Source organism: Passer domesticus, chromosome 7, assembly GCF_036417665.1.
Source record: "Passer domesticus isolate bPasDom1 chromosome 7, bPasDom1.hap1, whole genome shotgun sequence".
Taxonomy (NCBI): Eukaryota; Metazoa; Chordata; class Aves; order Passeriformes; family Passeridae; genus Passer; species Passer domesticus.
The window spans coordinates 8,809,254-8,829,849 of NC_087480.1; the positions used below are offsets into that span (position 1 = coordinate 8,809,254).

A 20,596-nucleotide genomic window follows, 5' to 3' on the forward strand; every position below is an offset into this window, starting at 1 on the left:
GGCCGATCCCACACCACGGCCTATCCCGCATCCCCCCCTAGCGCCGGCGAGCCGGCCCGGCCTGGGGGCGGCCCCGCGCCCGCGCCTCAGCCCCGCCGTGCCCAGCGCCCGCCCCTCCCTTCCTGCCGCCGCCCCTCGGCCCGCCCCGGGCCGGCTGCGCCCCGTGCCGCGCTCGGAGCCCGCCGAGCCGCCGCGCAGTGCAGCGCCATGGCCCGCGAGGAGGCGGCGGTGGCCGGCGAGGAGGCGGCGGCGGGCGAGGGCGGCGGGCTGCTGATGGAGATCGTGGGCTCCCCGCTCAACCTGAGCCTGCTGGGCCTCTGCCTCTTCCTGCTGTACCAGATCCTGCGGGGCGAGCGGCCCGCCGCACCCGCGGGCGAGGCGGACCCGCCGCCGCTGCCCAAGATGAAGCGCCGCGACTTCACGCTGGAGCAGCTGCGGCCCTTCGACGGCGTGAGCGACCCGCGCATCCTCATGGCCGTCAACGGCAAAGTGTTCGACGTGAGCCGCGCCAGGAAGTTCTACGGGCCCGGTGAGGCGGCGGCCGCGAGGCGGGGCGGGTCGGGGCCGGTGCTGGCCGGGGCTCGGCGGCTGGTTCCCTCGGCGGGGATCAGCGCTCCTGCCCCAGCCCAGCCCGGAGGTTTGGCAGCGGCCCGCCGTGCTCGCCGCCGGCAGGGCTGCGTGACCGGGGCCGCCGGGGCTGCAGTCGGGCCCCGGAGTTGTCGAAACTCCGGCTTTGCCGGTTTTACGTTGTTTCATTATTCTCGGTGTTTTCCCACGGCAGGCTGCACGTACTGTAAGAGGTTGGGCGGCTTTGTCGGCCTGGGTTGCCTTCGCCTGATGGCAGGCAGCAGAAGCGAAGTTTTCTCTCAGTGTTGACATTCCATTCCTAGCTTTTAGTGGGTGTCACTCTATTGCATAATATTTATACTAAATACTTGGCAATTTAGATTAAACCGGCTTTCTATCAGGAGCATAGTTCAAACGTGCAAAGATTGAATAACCTATGCTCTCAGAGCAGCCAGTGATGAGGTGGGTGGGACTATGTGCGCCCTGCTGAAAGAGTTTTATCACCTCCACGAGGCCCTGGGGTTTTATTTTTATCAGACGGCCCACTGAGCCTTGCTGATTTGTACCAGAATCTGCCTGGCATAACCACTCTTGAGCTGTCCAGAGAGCCTGGGAGCTGCAGTAGTGAGCTGCCGGTGCTACTTAAGAGACAAGGAGGAAAATGCAGGAGACACCATCTTTTTGGAAGTGTTATCAGTTACTACTTTTGGGCCAAACATAGATGAGACTGTCACTGACTGATGCCAGGCTGTCACTTTGCATTCTGCAGCAGTCAGGATGATAGGTACAGTGAAATAGATGTGCAGTTTTGTATTTGTGCAACTTAAAATCCAGTTGACATAAGGACCAAGCTTTAGATGCTGCCTTCCTTGATGACAGTAAAAGCTGCCTGTTGCATCTGATTTGGTAATTGCTGAATGGTTCATCACAATGTCTGGCTGGTTTGACTTTCATTTTAATGGAAAAGTAAGATTATTTTGATTAATTTAGGAAAAAGCATGCTCTGGAAGTTGGCATGTGCTCTACAATAACCAGAGTTCACATCTAACTTCTTTGAGCTCCTTTTAGAAGAACGTTGAATGTCTAGTTGAACATGCAATATCTCAATTTTTGGCTTGTCATGCAAGCAAGTTTATCATTAATGAAGTTTAGCAAGAGTTTATCTTGATGTCTCTTATCTGCTGTGAGTTTAATGTTTTGGTCATTTGAGTTGATCTTGCATTTTGTTTTAATAGATGTTTCCTCCAACTTGATAATTTCTAGTAGCTCCACTATATTTTCTGTCCAGCCATCCTTTCATCTCAAGTCAGGAGTATCCATTACAAAACTTTCATTTCACCCCAGACATAGAAATGCTTCCTCTGTTCCTTATTCTAAGGATGTGTGTCCCAGTCTGTATGCTCATCCTTACCCTGTTTTTATGTGCCATGCACCATTGTGTGGTTCATTGTCCTGATGTTTCAGCAAACCTCAGCATCTTTCTCCGTTATTTTGTTTCTTGTCTTCTTCCTCTGTTTTCTCTTATTACCAATTAGAATAAAACTTTAAAGCATTTCAGAAGCTTGAGGCACCTGATGCATGGCTGAGGGTAGAAACTCATCATCTCTTTCAGTTGGGGGACTCTGCTCCATGAAGGTAACACAGCTTCCATTACCTCTGCAATAATGCTGCTTATTTTTTTTATTTTAAAGAGGGCCCCTATGGGATTTTTGCTGGAAGAGATGCATCCCGAGGTCTTGCCACTTTCTGCCTGGATAAGGAGGCACTGAGGGATACCTACGATGACCTCTCTGATCTCAACGCCACACAGCAAGAGACCTTGAGGGACTGGGAGTCACAGTTCACTTGTAAGCCATTTTAAACCTATTTACAAAGAAGTAGTTAACTGGTAATAGGGGAAGCAGTAGTTAAAAGGCTGTAACCAGCTGGTAGCATCATACATTAATATATTTTTATATTTATTTATTTATATATATATCTGTGATGGAAATTGCATACACCAATAGCTAGTATAGTGGAAATAAAATGTGTTTTCTTTTTAAATCTAGTGTTGAAAGATTTACTATAACCAGCTACAATGGAGTTTTCTCCACATGATGCCATTAGAAGTTTCTGTCCTGACCTGAGGTGCCCCTACTATTTTGGCCCTCTTCCTGTTTTAATTAAGACTGTTAATCACGCCACACTGAATGGCTGTTTTATTATGCTAACAAGCTTGTTGCAGAAACCAGAACTGTGCTATCAAATGTATGACTTGAGCTAGTGTTAAAATCTACCTTTACACGTGTTGAGCATCAGGACTGACAGTGAAGTCCACTCTTTTTATTACTGTGTTCCTATTAAATATGGCAGATAGTTGTTTTAAATTGTTATAACAACATTGCTAGTCTGAAATACCTGAAATCAGTGGGTTCTTTTGCTTTGTTGAAGTTGGCAGATAGGCAACATAGCTCTCAGTCCTTACATGTTTTGGCATTTTTACATGCTCAAAAGGAGATATAAAATAAATCAGAGGCTTAATCACATAATCGGATAACAGACCCATCTCTATCTTTGGGAGAAATTATCTCCCTTCTGTCCTATTGAATATTTTTAATACACATTACAAAAAATAAAACCCCTTCCAGGTTGTGTATATGTGTGCACATATATGTGCATGTTTAATAGATGTGAATAGTCTAACAAAGCCTTTGGTTGAAAAACCAGCTTTGACATGGGCAAGAGAACATCTAATCCAGGATTCTGTTTCCTTGGCTGGGTAAGTCCCTCAGTTTGTGTTTGTTCCTCTTTTGGTTTAGGCAATAAAATGAGAGTTACATTCACTTCACATGATTCTTACGACATCAGTAATAGTAGTTCAGGTAGAAGTTTATTTTAGTTTTTCTTCTTTCCCCCAGTGTTTGGAACAAGTTCCTCTGAGCTGTTTTATTGAAATATAGCTATGCTGCTCATTCAGAAAACAGTTGGAAGAGTTTAAAAAGGTGTCTTTTCAGGGCAGAAAAATTACTTGGATTTTTTTTTCCCCAGTTAAGTACCATCACGTTGGTAAGCTGCTGAAGGAGGGGGAGGAACCCACTGTGTACTCTGATGAAGACGAAAAAGATGCCCAGGATGCAAAGAAGGAGTAGATACTGCAGTGAGGAACAATCTATTTTTGAACCATAATGGATCATTTGTAACATTCCACTTCTGTTTCACAAGGTGCAGCAGCATCCAGGCTTACAAAAGGTCCAGAGGTACAGTGAATGGTTCCTTTTCAAATATTTCCTTTTCAAATTCAGTGGGAAGCTTCTGAAGGTCTATGATGTCTTCCTTTAAACCCACGTAATAAGAAGTATGCATGACAAATGTCTGTGCAAAAGTAAACTGCAATTTTGGCAATAAAGGACTTTTTCTGCTATCACCATTTAGTGCAAAGTAGGTTGGAATCAAGTTTTTCATTACCAACCTATCACTGTGGAGACAAGCACATGACTCACTTCACATATGCAACACAAACACCACTAATTCTTCTTTTGTGTTAGCTTCTGCAGGATCTGGCAGATCTTACCTGGGTTGTAATTCCTTTAGAAAAGGGACTATATTTTGTTTGTCCACAAAGCATCATACTCATTTGTTGTGCAATGTAATTCATTATTATGTAAAATAATTTGGCTTTCAATGCATTGCATTAGTGACTTACAGATGAAACCCTTAACTGCTTTTAAAAAAGATTTAAGAATTTTTGTGAGGTTAAATCACTTTTAAGTATTTAATAAAGACTGATGAATGCTTGATGTATTCAACATGCATAATTCTGCATAGACTAATATTCTCTGTTCACTTTTAAAGCACATCTAGTGTTAAAACACTTTCAAACACACATAGTGTTGTAAAGGTTTAGACAGTGAGTGGAACTAGGCATCCTTAAACGTACACCACAGAGTGTAACTTGACTATTGTTCATTTGATTTTCTTATTAGCAAAAAGCTAATAAGTGTTAATGTGAGTGTTAATGGAATTATATTAAACATGGAAGGTTAGCTGCTCTTGATTCCTAGGCCTAAAAAAACAAGAAGTTGCTGGTATGGCATGATTAGCAAGTGCTCTTGTACATGCACCTTTACTTAGCAGAAAAACATTACTGGTCAACATAACGTACATAAGTTTCCTCTGCAAAGTAAAACAGTGTGAGCTGTTTCTGCATTGAGGCCTTTGTTGGTTTGGAATGTTGCCATTAAAAGAAATGACACAATCTCATGCATAACCAGCAGTGCTATACCTGTGGCCCTGACCTTTGAGTTGCTTTTTACTTATTTGCACTCCTGGCTTACCTCTATGCTTAATTACTAGTTTTTTCTAAGTGACCTGCCTCCTGCCAGAGAGGTCTGGGGAAATGGATATGACCAAGGAAAAACGTAAATGTTCATCATCCAAAATACTTCTGTAAAACTTTCTTAAAAATTCCAAGATAACCAATGATTTGCTGATCACTTGTGAACTTGTTTCCTGTCCAGGTGATTCTCTAGTGCACAATGTCCAGGGTGCCTGCCTGGTGTAGTTCCCTCATTTCATTTCTCTGACTCAACTGTCTGGTTGATTCAATTTGGCAACGTGACCAAAATGATGAACTGAGTCCTGAGTAGGAAGGTGTAAACTAGGCAAAAGTGTTCAGAAGTAGAGTGTGTTGCACAACAGCAGCTTTCATAAACAAATTGACACAACATATTAAAGTGCCTGAGACCATCTGTGGTGAGAACAACTGATTCCCTCAGTCCCAACACTGTCCTGGGGTTTTCTTTTGGTTGCACTGGGCCTTCCAATGAAGAGTGAGGTTGTTTGAGCCAGAGCTGTGTAAAGTGGTACTGTATGAACTACCTGACAAAGGTCTAGAGACACACGTAGACCTTGTCATGACCTTTGTGTTGCTATTTTATTTTTAGAGACATTTATACTCTTTGCAAACTACTACTAATGGTTTACCTCAAATTGGAAATGTGCTTTTATTTGTTTAAGGCAAAAAATAAAATACTCTTGCATAATGGTGGAGTTTGTTTTTATTTACTGCAACCAAATGTTATATTTTATTATTATATTTAATACTCCCCTAATGTTTCACGTTTTATAAAGTCTTTCTCTGATGTGTCACATTATCCAATGCATACAGTGAGTAAAATATGTTCTAATGGAATGCTTGTAAATGCAGTTTGCTAGTAAAATTTTAACAGAATATTAGATAGAGAACATGCTCTATTGCAGAAAAAAAACCCCAAGTAATTGTTAATGCTGAGCAAAAGCTGGAGCTTTGGAAGGCTGTGACCTACCCTTAAGTGGACCCAATCAGCTGACTGAAGTTACTCTGTAACATCTTCCGAGGAACTGAAAACTATTGTAAGGATTAATCTGTACATCAGAACGCTATGCATCACAAAGAAAAGTAGCAACAAAAATGATGCAGAAAACATCAGGTTTTTTTTTTTCATTCCGTAACACAGGACAAAGCTCATTGTTAATACTTCTTGGGGAGGAGGTATGATGCTTTGGTAAGACTGTTACTTTTTCAAGGAAAACAGAGAATTTCTTGTGAAAGGAGAAGCATGTCACAAAAGCTGCTCATAAAGCAGCAGGTATGGGTTTTACTTCTTTCCAAAGTGCTGAAGAAAATGCATGGGTTTTAGCTTCTTTTGTAGTCTGTTCACTACAACTTGAACCCTTCCTTCCACAGTGACTGGCAGCAATGACTATGCAAAAAGAGCCATGCCAGGCAGCTTATCAGGCTGTACATTAACCAGACGGGACATGATGACCAATTCAAGGCAGAGAATGTCACTAATCTCCCTCATCTGACGTGTCCAACACCTGTCACAAAGATCTACTCCAGGACAAATCAAAACAATTGAGTCAGATCTTATTTTCAACCATACTTTTTACTGCTTTGTAAAATTCAGATATTCTTTCACCTGGACTTCATCTGCCTGTAATCACCTTTATTAGCTCTTACTTCCTGCTGTTTCAGTTAAAAAAAAAAATTCAGTATAGAATGCTTCTGTTGAAAATTATGTAAGGGGTTTTATGGAAGGTGAGGCACTTCTATGCATTGCCTGGAATCCCTGGTTAAGAAGAAAGGGCTTTATATCATAATTGCTGTATTGTATTTCAAGCAGATGGACTGGTTCAAGAATGGGCCTTGTGTATTACTGCTTTAAAACCAGCCTCTAGGATTTTGACTTCAGCATTCAGCACAAGGTACATACAACCCACAGGTCACATATTTTCAGTAACAAAGCATTGTTCAGCCCACTTCTCTTCATACCAACTCTATGAGAAGGCATTTTCACTAGTTCTGTACAGAAAATTAGACTTGATAGCAAGATCTGCAGTCTCAGGGCCCAACTTCATACATGTCAGAGTAAACAGTGTTTCCATAAAAAGCACCCAGCCTCTTGAACAGCAGCTGGGCACAACAGCAGGTTCAAACTGAAAGGTGTGAAATTATACCAGAAATGTTCCACATTTCCATTGCTGAACTATATAAATGCTACTTTTAATGCACCTTTTCATGTAATAAAATAAATGTTTTAATTGCCAAAACATTCTCTAACTTTCATATGTGGGATGTGACATTTATATCTATGACAACCAAAATCCAATCTACAAAGCCATGCATTTTAAAAGTTTTAAAGCAAGCTGTTACATGTATCTTTAAAGATTAGCCATCAGGATAATAAAATCATATTAAGCAGGCCAGTGTATGAAAAGGTGGGGCTCATATTAAATGTGCTGACAGGAAAAAGAAATTCTTTCCTGTGAGCATGGTGAGGCTGTGGCAGAGGTTGCCAGAAGAAACTGGATGCCCCATCCCTGGAAGTGTTCAAGACCAGGCTGGACACTGCTTGGAACAGTGTCCAAACGTGGAGCAATCCAAACCATTCTATGATTTTGTGAAAAGAAAAATTACTATTTAAACACCTGAAATCAGGTTCTAAGTAATGTCAAATAGGAAACACAGAAGTTCTCTTTTGGTATGAAGATTACAATGATGTCTCACATTTTAAAGTGCATGCATATTTTATTAACTAACAATGCTTTACAGGGAATGAGGACTTGGGAGACAAAGCAAATCCTCTATCAATTTCAGTCAATACAGGTGAACACCTGAAGCAATTACAGAAATGGAGTATTTATTTGTTACTGTTCTTGTGACAGCATGTTGATAAAACACTGGAAGTTTACACTGAAGGAAATCTTTAGTTCCTTCTGCTCCAGATTAACTAAAGAAATACTTCCTCACCTGTCACCAAAAGGCCTGTCTCGTGGGAAATGGGTACTCATGGACACAAAACTGTGTATAGCTTTACAGGGGGGAAGTTTTGTTATCTTTAATCTGCAAATATTCCATAGAGAAAAAAACACCCTTGGTATGTCCCATCAGTGCCACTGAAAACATTTTACACAGTCAACAAATACAATGGTCCCTCATCAGGATAACTGTATAAAATACTAAAGGGAAGACTTAAGAGGGCATAAAGGTTCTCCAAAATAGTCAGAAAATATTTCTGTCAAGAAAATAACATATTTTTTTTAGATAAAAGTAATAGATTAACAGTACTTTGAGTAGCAACCATTTATCATTCATTACCCTGAAAAGGCACTCAACATCTGAACATATGAACAGAAAGACTGATAAAACCTGGCTTAGAAGCCTGCAGGAATCACCAGTATTGAAGATGGGGGGGAATACCTATCTACCACAAACAATTACAATTATCTTTTTTTATTACTATTTATTAGAGCAGAAGTTACAAACATGGGTAAGATCTTATGTAATGAAGGCAACATTTTCACATTAACTTCGTCTACTGGCATGTAATAAATAAAGCATAATAAAATGAAAGCTGTAATAATCAGTGTATTGAACTTCAAACTCTGTGCCTTGCTAAGGGACTTTGTCCAAAAGCAATTGTGGCTGTCTTCTAGATATAGTCAGATGAATAAATATGGATATAAATCAAGCTCCTAGACTGCATTTTCCCATTTTTATCTACATGCAGCACAACTCTGACAACATTTCACAATTCCTCTGGAAAGCATTTGTAGGCAAACTCATACTAAACAGCTACCTCACTACATGTGCCTTCAAATTCTTGTGAATTGTAAGCCTGCATTTACATGGGGACTGTCAGCAGGCTGACATGCACTGCCCTCTCATTATCTAACACCCAGAGTTTGCTTAGACAACCATTCAGACTCCTGGAAGCACTACACTGAGCCTAAGTTCAGTGAAATCCTCCCAAAAGCCAGCAAGTTTTCAGAAACACCTCTAGAGTAGTGAATAGTAAACCAAGGTTCTTCTAGTGTGGGTTTTACAGAAGATGGGACTTCCTTCACATTTGGAAATCTATTACTTCTCAAAATTGAGTATAAATATCCCCCACACCTTCCAGTCCCACCAATCTGATAGAGGAGACAATTCATATGCTTGTTCCAGGATTGACAATTAGGTTTTTTTCCCAATGACTCATTATTAGTAAATATTGTAATTTACATGATTCTCTGCATTCAATCAAAGTGTAATGCTCCAAGATCTCAGTCTGTGTCCCTTCAAGTTCTTTAGCCACTAGTCCATGAAAGTTTGTCCTGGCTCTGGGGAAAGTTTTGGTCCAAAAGTTATCCAAAAGGCAAACACAAATTCTGCTTCTGTGGCTCACTTCACCAGTTTGATATTCTAACCAAAGGAATTATGTAAGGGAAAAAAAAATCAAAAACCAACCCAGTAGTTCATACACCTTTTAATGATCAAAGGGCTTTGTTCTCCCACTTGTTTATAAAAACTTCAGAGCTATAATACAGTAGCTGTTCAGCATCCTCTTCTGGGCTCTCCTCCACAGAAATTATCTGAGAAGGGGTTTGTCTGAATTATCTCAAGAGGAAATAGAGGGCATCCTCTGACATCTGCATCCATCTCTCTTCTCAACATTAATTTCCTCTCATCTCCTGTAGATAAGAAAAAGTTACTTGAAACAAGTTTGTCAGGCAGGCAGGGTGGGAAAGGGAGGTGGCTGTGAGGGTAAGGCTGTAAGGGTATCCACTGGAAGCACAGTAAATTGTAAAAAAGACTCTAAGAACAGCCAGTAGCAATCCTGTATGAAAATCAGAATTATTTGAGCTATGTAAAAATTTATTCACCTGAGACAGTACTTCCTACACAGCTGTGCCACACATTGAACTGTCTATCAATGTTTTAGTTGGCTAAAGCATGTTGTTACCAGAATAACCACTAATTGGGCTAATGCCCAGGACAGATACTGTGCTACCCAGTTCATTAGACAAATGTTACTCTTGAGCTGCAGCTGTGTGTTTCAGAGCTAAACTGAACAAACAGTTACTTGCAGAGACGTTGCACTGGGTTTTTTTTATGCCATGTTTATACCTTTTAAAACCAAAAACCATTCATCACTGTAAGAACTCTGGCAACGTCACCTGCCACAGCCCTGTCAAATTCAGTCCCCTTAGCTGTGGTGTCCCCCTCTCTCACCTCTCCTCTGGGGGGTCTCCTGAAGGGACGAGCCACCATCAGGGGTAACATCTGGTGCTGCCACAGAGGTGTGATGCGTCTTGAATTTCACTTTTTTGTGCAACATTTTCTTACATTTTCTCTGTATCTTTCTGAGCGACTCCAGCTGCATGCAACTGTCCGTCTCTGAAAAGCCACATTCATCAGATAAAAGATTAGAAGAAAGCTTTTTTCGCTTTTTCTTCATTTTATGAGCATTTTTCTCCTTTTCCCTGGATTGTCTCTCACTTTTCTTTCCTTCATATCTTAATTTACTACTAGACCTCTTGCATGACTTTTTAAGTTTACGTTCACACTGCCTTGCCAAGCCCTCATGGACAGAATTAGAACAGGAGTTATATTGGCTGATTTCCTTCTCTTGGCCTTCCAGAGCTACATTTTTAGGGTAAACCAGTAATTCTCTTTCCCCAGCTCTTGCAGACAAGCACCCTTTATTACAACTGCTGTAAATTTCTTCATACCTTCTTTCTGCTCTCTTCACTGAGCCGCCACATGCCTCTCTAAAGTACTCAGAATCACTGATCTCTTCCAACAAATCCTTTAATCTGCAAGCAGATCTACATGTTCCATATGGTACAGTGCCTTCATCTCTACCATCTTCTTGCTTGAATTGCTCATTATGAGTAACAGTAGTGCACTCCAAAGAATGATTCAGTCCAGCATGTGGTACATTATCAACAGTGAGTGAGTCATTCCTCTGCACCTGCAGCTTTTTTACAAGCTTGCCCCCATGGACCTTGCTTTCTAACACTTTGTCTGTTGACTCAAGTTCCCCAAGAGTGATCACCAGCCTATAATTACTATCACTAATACAATTTCTCTTGTGGAGGTTCTGTACAGGACTCAATTCTCTGAAGTGCTGACCATGTTTGCTACTCAAGCTGGTGTCAAACCCACTACCATCATCAGACACCACTCGCTTCCACCGGGACTTGTTCACAGTGGTTTTTGGCTCTAAGCAAACACGTGCATAGTGTGGTGTCTGATAGTAGTTCAGCAAATAATGGATGAATTCATCAGTCTCATAAACCTTTTGCTTTCTGCAGTCATCTTCCTCAGACACTGTCTGCGTGTGAACTGCATGCCGTGCAGGGCGGTGCCTTCCAGGGAGAGGCTCGATGACCCTGCCGTCCTGGGTGACCGTGATCAGCAAAGGCGCGCGGCCTCGGCGGGAGGAGCTGCTCACATCTCTGCCAGGCACGCCGTCAGAGCTCGGGGCTGCAGGGGGATCGTTTGAAATTGTCCTGACTATGTGACAAGCAGGTGCACGGAAGTTCCTCACATCTCCTTCCTCACAGCATAAAGCACTACCTTTGTGGGTTAACGGGCACTTCAACTCCTTACGCTTCAGCTCTTTGTGCGTACGATAAAGGGAGTTAATCAGCTCCTGCTGAATGTCTTTAAATGCTGTTTCAGAAAATGAATTGTCCTTCTTTACACCCAGTGAGGGATCCACTTTTTGACTTGCCAACTGCGGAACCAAGAAAATAGGAATTTATTTAACACATCATGTTCATAATCAAGAAGGCAATGTCAGATGTAATGGGGCCCTAAAATTCACGCAGAATGCCAAGGGTAGCCTCTGACTTCAACTCATAGTAAATTACAGTCCTTTAGAAATCTTTTGCATTAAGGACTGATAAAAATACACACTTACTAAAAACTGCAAGCAAATTTTTCTTTGCAAATAGTGGAGACAAAGGCATAGTAGAAAATAAAACCCCTGTTTTCATTTGAAACCTTTTTTGCCCAAAGCACTAAATTAAACTTGCAAATGTTCATCTGTGTGCAAAACACTCAAATTTTTATCAGTTCTCTGCTGACTTTCTCAAGACATTATCTGAATTAAATAAGCCTGGTAATGAGTGCTGGCCAAGAAAAAAGAAGAGGCTATTAGAAATCCAACAGGTATAATCTGCCAATTTAGTTCAGTCACTTGTAAACCTGAGACCAAAACAAGCAGAGAGAGCATCACTTATGTCCCCACTCTAAAATTCCTTGCTTGCAACACTGGATCAAGTCTAATCGAGTTAAAACAGCCTTTCCAGCCCTATTTTTTACTCAGTTAAGACAAGGTCTTGAAAAAGCACCAAGGCAAAGTTTCTGGGTGAAAATGCACTATGTTTGCTCTCAGGGCAAGACTGAGAGCAGATTGTCACAAGACATGGACCTCAGGCCTTCTCAGTGATCAGTCAGCCCCAGAGCAGTCTTCTGAATAGCATCAAGATATCAAAAGTCTAGTGAATTATTCAAGCTCTAATAGATATCCTTAAAAGCTTAAAATATGTTTTAAAATAGTCTTACTTTCACACGCTTTAACAGCACTGTAAGCAGTCTGACAGACTCCACTCTTCTCTGAGCTAGCAGGGATTTCCTTTCTTCCCATTCAGGCATATTCTCTGGCCAGTGCTGTTCTTCAGCCGGTGCCTTCTGCTGCTTTGGGGGATGTTCCTCATCTCCATCTATCTGCCTCTCTTCTCTCCTCTCGCGCTTAGCTTTCCTTTTTCTCTCTTGAACTTCTTTCCATCACCACGTCTTTTTCTAGGTAATTATCAATATGGGACAATTTAGATGACACTTGTTTTATTTTTTACATCCTGGGGAATTGGATGTAAGTCTTTGAAGCACTAATAATAAGCAAACAGTCATCAAGAATCACATGTGGCTAACAGGGAATGTCCTTTGCTTAAGTAACATGTTTTAAAAAAAAACCCATAAATTACACACACCCAACTGATCCCCACAATTAGAAAGCTGTCTCTTCAAACAGTCTGTACTCTTGGGTTTTCTTTATAACCACTGCCAAGACAACAGCATCACATGATTGTTTGTCCCCAAGGACACAACTAGAGACTAATCATTTGGATCTAATTCTTAAATTAACAAATCTCCCCTACAGATTAGCATGAGGGTCCTGTTTAAGAGGTATTACAAGAGTAATTCAGGGGTTATCACTGAGCAAGGCTTACCCAGAGCCAAGGCCTTTTCTGCTCCTCACTCACCCTACCAGTGAGGAGGCTGGCAATGAACAAGGAGCTGGGAGGGGACACAGCCAGGACAGCTGATCCCAGCTGACCCAGAGAATATCCCAGACCATATGGCCTCATGCTCAGCAATAAAGCGAGAGGAGGAGGAGGAGGAGGAAGGGGGAGCACTTGGAGTGATGCTGTTTGTCTTCCCAAGTCACTGTTATGTGGGGTGGAGCCCTGCTGTCCTGGGGAAGTGGGGAATGAATTCCTTGGTGTGCTTTCCTTGTGTACATGGCCTTTGCTTTACCTATGAAACTGATTTGATCTCAACCCTCAGTTTTCTCACTTTTACCTTTGTGATTCTCCTCCCATCCCACTGGGGAGAGGGGGAGGGATTGAGCAGCTGCTGTAGGACTTAATTACCAGCTGGGGTTAAACCTCAACAGGCTATCACCACTTTTTGGAAACTTTGCCCTGTAGGAAGTAGCTCTACCATATAATCAACGTGACACATCACCAAAACCTCCAGAAAACTCAAGGAACTGTGTTCACACAAATGAGTGTTTAAAAACAATTTTTAAGAAGTATTTGAATAAGGAAGAATTAGCAATGCAAACATAGCAGTGCTTCTAGAGACCTAGCATTAGATTCACTATGCTCTGCATTCTAAGTGGTTGTTTTTTCAACATGATTGGTTACTCATGACAGTTTAGGATGCCATCCAAACACATTATCTAAAGAATTAAAACTTCAATATACTACTATTACTCATATGCAAAATTAAGAACACTGCACTAAAGATATCAACATTAAAAATGGGTAAAGACAGAAAAGTATTAATTTCATAGCCTTGGACTTTCCAGTCAACTGGGAGGTACTGAGAAATGTACATCACATTAATTTTATTTCAGGGCACAAGAGCATTGATTTAAGATGTTGCAGCATAGAGCAATACAAAAAGCCCACATGCAGAACCTTAAGGAATCAATCCTCAGAACAATTTGAGAGCAACAGCTCTCTGATTTCACAGAATCATAAAAATGAGAATCTGTAAACCCACAGAATCATAGAATAATCCAATCTGAAAGAGACCTTGGCAGATCTCCAGTCCAACCTTTCTCATAATCCAGACCCCTGCATCTGATGCCTCACATGCAGAATTATCATTATGGTTTTCTTTCCATTATATAAATTAACAACTACATAGGATTGTTTCAATTTCTCCAACTCCTGCATTCTCAAACCTGGATTTTTACACAGCCACTCTTCCTGTATCTTACTTGGTGTGAGGAAGTGTAACAAATCTCAAGAAAATGGGACATTCTCTAAAAATATACTCTCACCTTTCAACCCCCTCTCTTTTCCCCTCCTTTTTCAAATGTGCTCCTGTTCTTGCAGCTTTAATCTTTCCAGGCTTCTCTGTCTTATGGCTCCTTCACTAAAAATGTCTGGTTTGTTTTAAAAGCCACCTGCCACAGAAGAAGCAGAATCAGACTTAGCAGCCCAGTTTGCTGTGTATTTATATATTTATATAAACACAGCCTGCTGAGCAAATGAGAGACCCCAGGTGACACCAAAACACCACTACACTCCTGAGAATGCCTCTCTCAACCCTGGCACAGCAGAACTCCTGAAGTTCATTCTGGGTTGTCAGTCAAGCTCAAACACCCCTCTCTCAAATGTCTCCTCCTGCTGTGACATCAGGGCTCACAAAGTGCCATCATATCTTTGAGCAAACCTGTTCCTGGTAGGCTCTTCTGTGGACTCAAAGTTCTGCATGTTCAGCACAGCATTCCTAGTTGCAGGAGTCATGCAGATCTGCCAAAACTAGAGTTCACTGACTCTGAGAGCAACATATTTTGGATCCAATGCTTGTTTGCTTGCTTAAAAATTGATGGATTCTGTTGATGTAGGGATAATTCAGGGTCACAGTTTAGAAATTACCAGCTGGGAGAAAAAAATGAAACAGGGTACTCCCTAATAAGTGCTTATGGAGGTAAATCAATAGGCTGCTGAAATTAAGCTTACAGGTTGCACATTTTCTTTTATAATGCCACACTAGGCATAACACTTCAGAGGATTCATCTCTCAATATACTTAAACAAAAAGGTACAGAGAAAAGAATAGGTACCCTTTTCTAGCCAATAATCACCAGGCAGCTGCTGCACCTACTTCATATTTAACAACAAGAAACTAAGTATCTTTCAGAGTCTCATCAGTTCCTGACATCACCTCCCAGTTTCAATGCCAACTACACTGAAAACATTGACAACCTTCAGCTTACCAGAGTAAATTTTCAGGAAATCTAAACAGTATAAGGCTGGGTTTTGATTACAGGAGTGAAGTTCAGACACCTGAACTCCATGTATCAGTATGCCTACATCTAGTACAAACAGAATAGTCACACTGGGGTTTTTTGCCACTCACATGGTTAATTGTACAAAAAGTTTACAGAGAGGCTTCCACTGGTTATCAAGGACTTTTCAGGCCTAAATTCAAGGAAAAAGAAACAGAAGTTGGCAAACCACCATCTGTGCCAGTTTCTTCCACAAAGGCTCAGCACCTAGTAAAGCTCAAGTAAAGCTTAGTGTATTTTAATGCTGTCCATATGCTGTATTTTTATTTTATAGACTCCATTTTAATAAATACAGACAAAATCAAATTGAGGAAAAAAGATACATAAACAAAGAACTGCAAGAATGCCATATAAAAACTTCCACTGAAGAAACACAACATAAAAGTTTGTAAGATGGTTTTCACAAGTTAACTATACTGTTATTACTTGAAAAATGCCTGTTTGCTTTTAACATGGGAATGCACAAGGGAAGACAAGCACAGAAACTGTTTGATAAAAGAGGGTGACTACACTTTTTGAAAACGATGAAGAAAAAACCACACATATGTACTGAGAAAAAACTAGTCCAATTAACATTAACATAAAACAACCAGGAATCTCTGGAAGCAGCAGCTACAGCAGACTGCAGCACTGAATCACTCCTCTTAGTGAACTGCAGCCAAGTGCATTCAGAATTAACTGTAAGTTTGTCAGGCAAGGCTGAATCTCTCAGGATTAATCTCTGCACACAGCTGTGTATGTACAGACACACCTCCAGTGTCTCATATAAGCAAAGCAGACACACAAAGCACTTTCTACAAAACCGAAGCACTGAGTAATCTCTAGAGTCCTTTCTGCCCACTGTGCATTAAGATAAAGAGCTTCCTAAAGATTTCCACCAAGTTAGTGCCAACCAAACTTCTGCCACCCCACTAAGATTTGTGGTGCAGCAGGTTAAAACATCCAGGACTCTGCTGTTACAACCTGCAGAGAAATGACTGTCAAGCCTGCAGACCACCTGGTGTACACAAAATCCTGCTCTGTTTTGCAAGTACATCATCTGTTAAACCAACTGATATATTATCCTGCCCTTGAAAATCTTCTTTCACATCTATCCTTGCACCATCACAGCTGCAACCATCTTCCTACTACTGCCATAAATCACCTAAAAGCCCCAAACTCTCTTCGTAGAGCTGAGTAAGCTACAGTGGTTTGCTGGTGCACACCATTAGCCCTGCTCTTCCCCACTTGTGCTCATAGCCAGGAGCTCTTCAAGCATCAGAAATTTATTTCTCTCTACATAACTGTGAACAAGGCATAGAATTATTTACTGGCTGACCCACTGAACTGCTGCTCAGCAGCATGGCCTTTTGGAAGTAACCCTGACATATCAACAAGCCACCACCTTAACTGCTGCAACTGACAAATCACAAGGAATTTGACTTTCAACCCCTTTATCAAATTATTATTTCCTTTTGGCCATTCTACCATGGTAAAAACATTTGGAACACATCTGCCCTTGCACTAGGATTTACTACAATAACTGAAGGCTGAACTGTCCTTATCTTACAAGGCCCTAAACTGTGTCACCTAAGTTCATACTTTAAAACAAACTTACACTTCTGGGAAAAATTAACAGCCTGGCAATATCTAACCTGAAACACTCACATAGTGCACCTGAGCAACATGCAAGTAGCAGGAATAATTGTTCCAAAGGCACCCCTCACATTTGCTCACTGTCCTGCTACATCAAACAGCTCTTACCATCCCCAGCTGGTCATTCATGCCAGGCCCTGGGCCATCACAACAGTTTCAGAGACCATATCATCCACCAGGTCAGGATAAAGGGTTATCTTAAAGGGGGGGGGGGGGAAATCATATTTTCCTAGGTTACTTTTCATGCTCTCACGGACAGTGTAGCCCCTGAGCAGTCCCACCAGCAGAGGTGAAAGCAAGCTCAAGGCAGAGGAAATATTTTAATTCTGCAGAGGCGAGTATGTAGGAGCACTATAAGCTAATGTAATGTGGCAACTGTATGTATTGATCCCCAGTAGCAGAGTTTATCATGCAGGGGAAAAAAGCTGGAGCCATTTAGCCTGGAGAAAGCGAGGCTGGAGGGACCTTATGGCTCTCTACAACCACCTGAAAGGAGGCTGGATCCAGGTGGGGGTCGGTCACCTCTCTCAAGTAATGTGAGGGGAAATGGCCTCACATTACATCAGAGGAGGTTTGGATTGGATCTCAGGAAAAACTTCTCCACTGAAATGGTGATCAGGCATTGGAAGAGGCTGGAAACACCATCCCTGGAAGCTTCAAATGGTTTGTGGCTATGGCACTTGGGGACGTGGTTTAGCAGTAAACACAGTAAATGCTACTGGTTAGACTCAGATCTTAGAGGGCTTTTCCAACCCCAGTGATTCTATGCACCAGAAAATCACTTGGAGAAGTTTAAAGAAGAGCTTTAAACTGATTTTTAACAAATTAGTTTATCCAGCCTATGGATTTGCATATTATCAGCCTATTTGCATTTGCCCTATGCAAAATTAACTGAAAAGGAGCGATGATCAGAAGCGCCGCTTCTCTCACGACTATTGCAATAAAGGAGCGTTTTGAAGCCAACACTCCCAGCACCGCTGTGCTGAGGATAAAGCAAACCCCAGCCCGATGGATGGAGCCACCGAAGGCCGCGGACCCCGAGCTCCGGCCGAGGGCAGCCCGGCGGGCAGGGCCCAGCCCTCGGCGGCTTCGGCGGGGGCACCGGGGGCCCGGCTGGGCTGCGAGCCCCGGGCAGGTGCGGACCCAGCTCGGCAGCACCCGGGCCGGGCCGGGCAATCCCCACAGCGGGCACCCCGGGCCAGGCCCCGCACGGGCCGGGCTCCTCCGGCGCAGCCCGCCCCCCCAGCGCCGGAGCAGAGCGAGGGTCGCCCCGCCCGCGCCGGCAGGCCCGCGGGCTCCGGGCAGCGCCAGCGGAGCCGCCGGGAACCGCCCCGGCAGCCGCCACAACTTTCCCCGGCGGAGCGAGCACCGCGGCCCGGCTCGCCCCACCCGGCCCCGCAGCGCCCTCCGCCGGCAGCGCCCGCTCCCCGGGGCCGGCCGCTCTTACCCTCCGGCCGCCGCGGCACCGCCGGCCCTCGGCCGCCACCCGGGGCGGAGCGCGGCGGCGCCCACGGCCCGCCCCCGGGCGCGGCTCCTGCGCTCCGCCCGCCGCCGCGGGCCGCGGCTGTGCGCTCCGCGCGGCCTCGGGGCGCTGCTGGGGCTCTGCTGGCCCGGCGAGTGCCCGCGGCTGCTCCTCCTGCCCGGCCCTCGCCCCGGCCTGCGCGGCCTCGCTGCAGCCGCAGCTTCGGCCTGTGCGCATCCTGCGTGTGCCTTGTGGTAAAAATAAGCCGAAAAGTTACTCCTCGGAGCTGGCTCGCTTGGTTGTGGTGCGATACCGTGTTTTCCTTTGTCCCGTAGCAAAGGTAGTTCATCCATCAGTGCTCACGAGTGGTGTGTGAGGGTTTATGCCGCCTGTCTCTGCAGGTACGGCTGTCAGCTCCCAATGGTGCAGTGCTCGCCCTTGTGCTGCAAAGTCCCCACTTCCTTGGTTGTTCTGAATTTAGCATCCCCGAGGGGACTCAAGGTAGGGTAGTCGTTTTTTAAAATACTCCCTCAGATTTCAGTTTGTTTTTTTTGTCTCTTGCGGTATTCTAGATGCAATTGTACAACCTTATATATATATATGTATATACACACACACACCTTTTATATCCTTCATCCACCTTGTTCAAAACAGACACTTTCCCTCTCCTGGATGAATACAGTGGTGACCAGGATGCCATTTCCACTCTGCAATGTCCACTTGCTATGTTTGCAATCACAACCCGAGACCAGTGGGTACACATATATTTACTGTGGGAGTGTGTTTCTGTTTTGTGTGCCTAAAAGCAGGTCTGTGTTTCCTCACTGTAGGAACGGATAGGACAAAGATACTATGTTTACCCTCTAATTGTTGTTCTGGTCTGGGTGCCTTCTGCACAGTTGTTGCTTCTTTTTCTTCAGCTTCTATGCTGACATTTGTTTGAGTGTTTTTTATCTTAAAATTGTGCTTTGGTGATACAAATTTCCAATATATTCTAAGTTATGTGATGTTTGTTTTCCTTCTGCATAATTTTTCCAAACCCAAACAGCCAAACTGGCATTTGAGATCACTTTGCAGCAGCAGGGTCATTGTATTCCCCCACTGCTTTTCCAAACCAGAAGTTGAGAAACTTTAATGTTTTATCTCTTGAATAAAAGGTTTAATGCAGCCATACAAAGCTATTTCTTTCAAGATCTGACGTTGTGCCCCCTAGATGCAGGAAACCAGTTCCTTGCCTGTAATTAAGCAAATTATGTGTCAACACAATCTATTTTATATTCTGTATTTCAGGGACCACTGTAAACTGTGGTCTTTTGCCATTGTGGAGTATCCTGCCTGCTGGGATTGAGCACAGAGCTGGGGCAGGGTGGAGGGCTCCTCTGGGAAAGGAGTCAGGGAATGCCAGAGCAACATCACAACCAAAAGAGTTTGCTTTAAAGCCTGGCAACCAGGGCACACAGACAAACTTCTCTGGAAGCTTCAGGATTAGGCTGGGGAGGAAGATGCTTGGAAGAACACAAAGCTTGCTTTAATACATAAAAGCTTGTTTAAATACATAAAAGGAATACTCTTGGCTGTGTTTCTGCTTGTGGCTTGGTAATGTCATTCCAGAAATTACATCTGAATGTTACATACTGCTCAAGCAATTTTAAAGCTAAGACAACTTTCCTCATTGAGAATACAAGTATAGATCCACTGCCTGTAGGTTGTACAGTCTGTGGGAAAACCCAAACCTCAGAGTTGTATTTAGTTTTGAAATAGAAAATTGAAACCTGTTCCAAAGGATGGTAAGAAAACTCACATAGTTTTGTTTCATAAATAACAATGATACAACATTGCTTGTATGTATTGTAGTGGGTGATTTGCTGGGAGGGAGGGAGGGAGGGAGGGAGGGAGGGAGGGAAGGAAGGAAGGAAGGAAGGAAGGAAGGAAGGAAGGAAGGAAGGAAGGAAGGAAGGAAGGAAGGAAGGAAGGAAGGAAGGAAGGAAGGAAGGAAGGAAGGAAGGAAGGAAGGAAGGAAGGAAGGAAGGAAGGAAGGAAGGAAGGAAGGAAGG

At 43.2% G+C, this 20,596-nt stretch overlaps 2 protein-coding genes across 9 annotated transcripts; one reads left to right on the top strand and one right to left on the bottom strand.

Annotated features, from left to right (window-relative positions):
• The first annotated feature begins 121 nt into the window (after nucleotides 1–121).
• PGRMC1 (progesterone receptor membrane component 1) lies at nucleotides 122–5,588 on the top strand. Its single transcript, XM_064426755.1, has 3 exons — nucleotides 122–529; nucleotides 2,259–2,414; nucleotides 3,595–5,588. Exons 1-3 carry the CDS (start codon nucleotides 208–210, stop codon nucleotides 3,693–3,695), a joined length of 579 nt encoding a protein of 192 aa, XP_064282825.1. The 5' UTR covers nucleotides 122–207; the 3' UTR covers nucleotides 3,696–5,588.
• A 2,007-nt stretch (nucleotides 5,589–7,595) lies between these two features.
• LOC135304402 (A-kinase anchor protein 17B-like) lies at nucleotides 7,596–18,641 on the bottom strand. 8 transcript variants are annotated; one of them, XR_010365813.1, is made up of 6 exons: nucleotides 15,517–17,162; nucleotides 14,433–14,558; nucleotides 12,425–12,661; nucleotides 10,582–11,591; nucleotides 10,082–10,246; nucleotides 7,596–9,540 (listed from the first exon to the last, which is right to left on the bottom strand). XR_010365813.1 is itself a non-coding variant. In XM_064426754.1 (6 exons), the coding sequence occupies exons 3-6, from the start codon at nucleotides 12,512–12,514 to the stop codon at nucleotides 9,404–9,406; spliced, it is 1,644 nt and encodes a 547-aa protein (XP_064282824.1). In that variant the 5' UTR covers nucleotides 12,515–12,661; nucleotides 14,433–14,558; nucleotides 15,517–17,161; the 3' UTR covers nucleotides 7,596–9,403. The 8 variants fall into 8 exon arrangements, 7 of the variants coding, with proteins under 7 accessions (XP_064282824.1, XP_064282823.1, XP_064282822.1 ...); XM_064426754.1 differs by having other exon boundaries at nucleotides 10,082–11,338; nucleotides 11,432–11,591; nucleotides 15,517–17,161; XM_064426753.1 differs by lacking the exons at nucleotides 14,433–14,558; nucleotides 15,517–17,162 and adding exons at nucleotides 17,189–17,277; nucleotides 18,528–18,577 and having other exon boundaries at nucleotides 10,082–11,591.
• Nucleotides 18,642–20,596: the final 1,955 nt, after the last annotated feature.

Bases quoted from the DNA above. Each gene is read 5' to 3' on its own strand.
- PGRMC1 (XM_064426755.1), top strand. From the start codon at position 208: ATGGCCCGCGAGGAGGCGGCGGTGGCCGGCGAGGAGGCGGCGGCGGGC. The intron at 530-2,258 runs GTGAGGCGGCGG...TTTATTTTAAAG, and splicing joins CAGGAAGTTCTACGGGCCCG to AGGGCCCCTATGGGATTTTT. The intron at 2,415-3,594 runs GTAAGCCATTTT...TTTTTTCCCCAG, and splicing joins CTGGGAGTCACAGTTCACTT to TTAAGTACCATCACGTTGGT.
- LOC135304402 (XM_064426749.1), bottom strand. From the start codon at position 12,514: ATGCCTGAATGGGAAGAAAGGAAATCCCTGCTAGCTCAGAGAAGAGTG. The intron at 11,592-12,424 runs GTAAGACTATTT...TTGGTTCCGCAG, and splicing joins TGCTGTTAAAGCGTGTGAAA to TTGGCAAGTCAAAAAGTGGA. The intron at 9,541-10,081 runs GTGAGAGAGGGG...TCTTATCTACAG, and splicing joins GGAGACCCCCCAGAGGAGAG to GAGATGAGAGGAAATTAATG.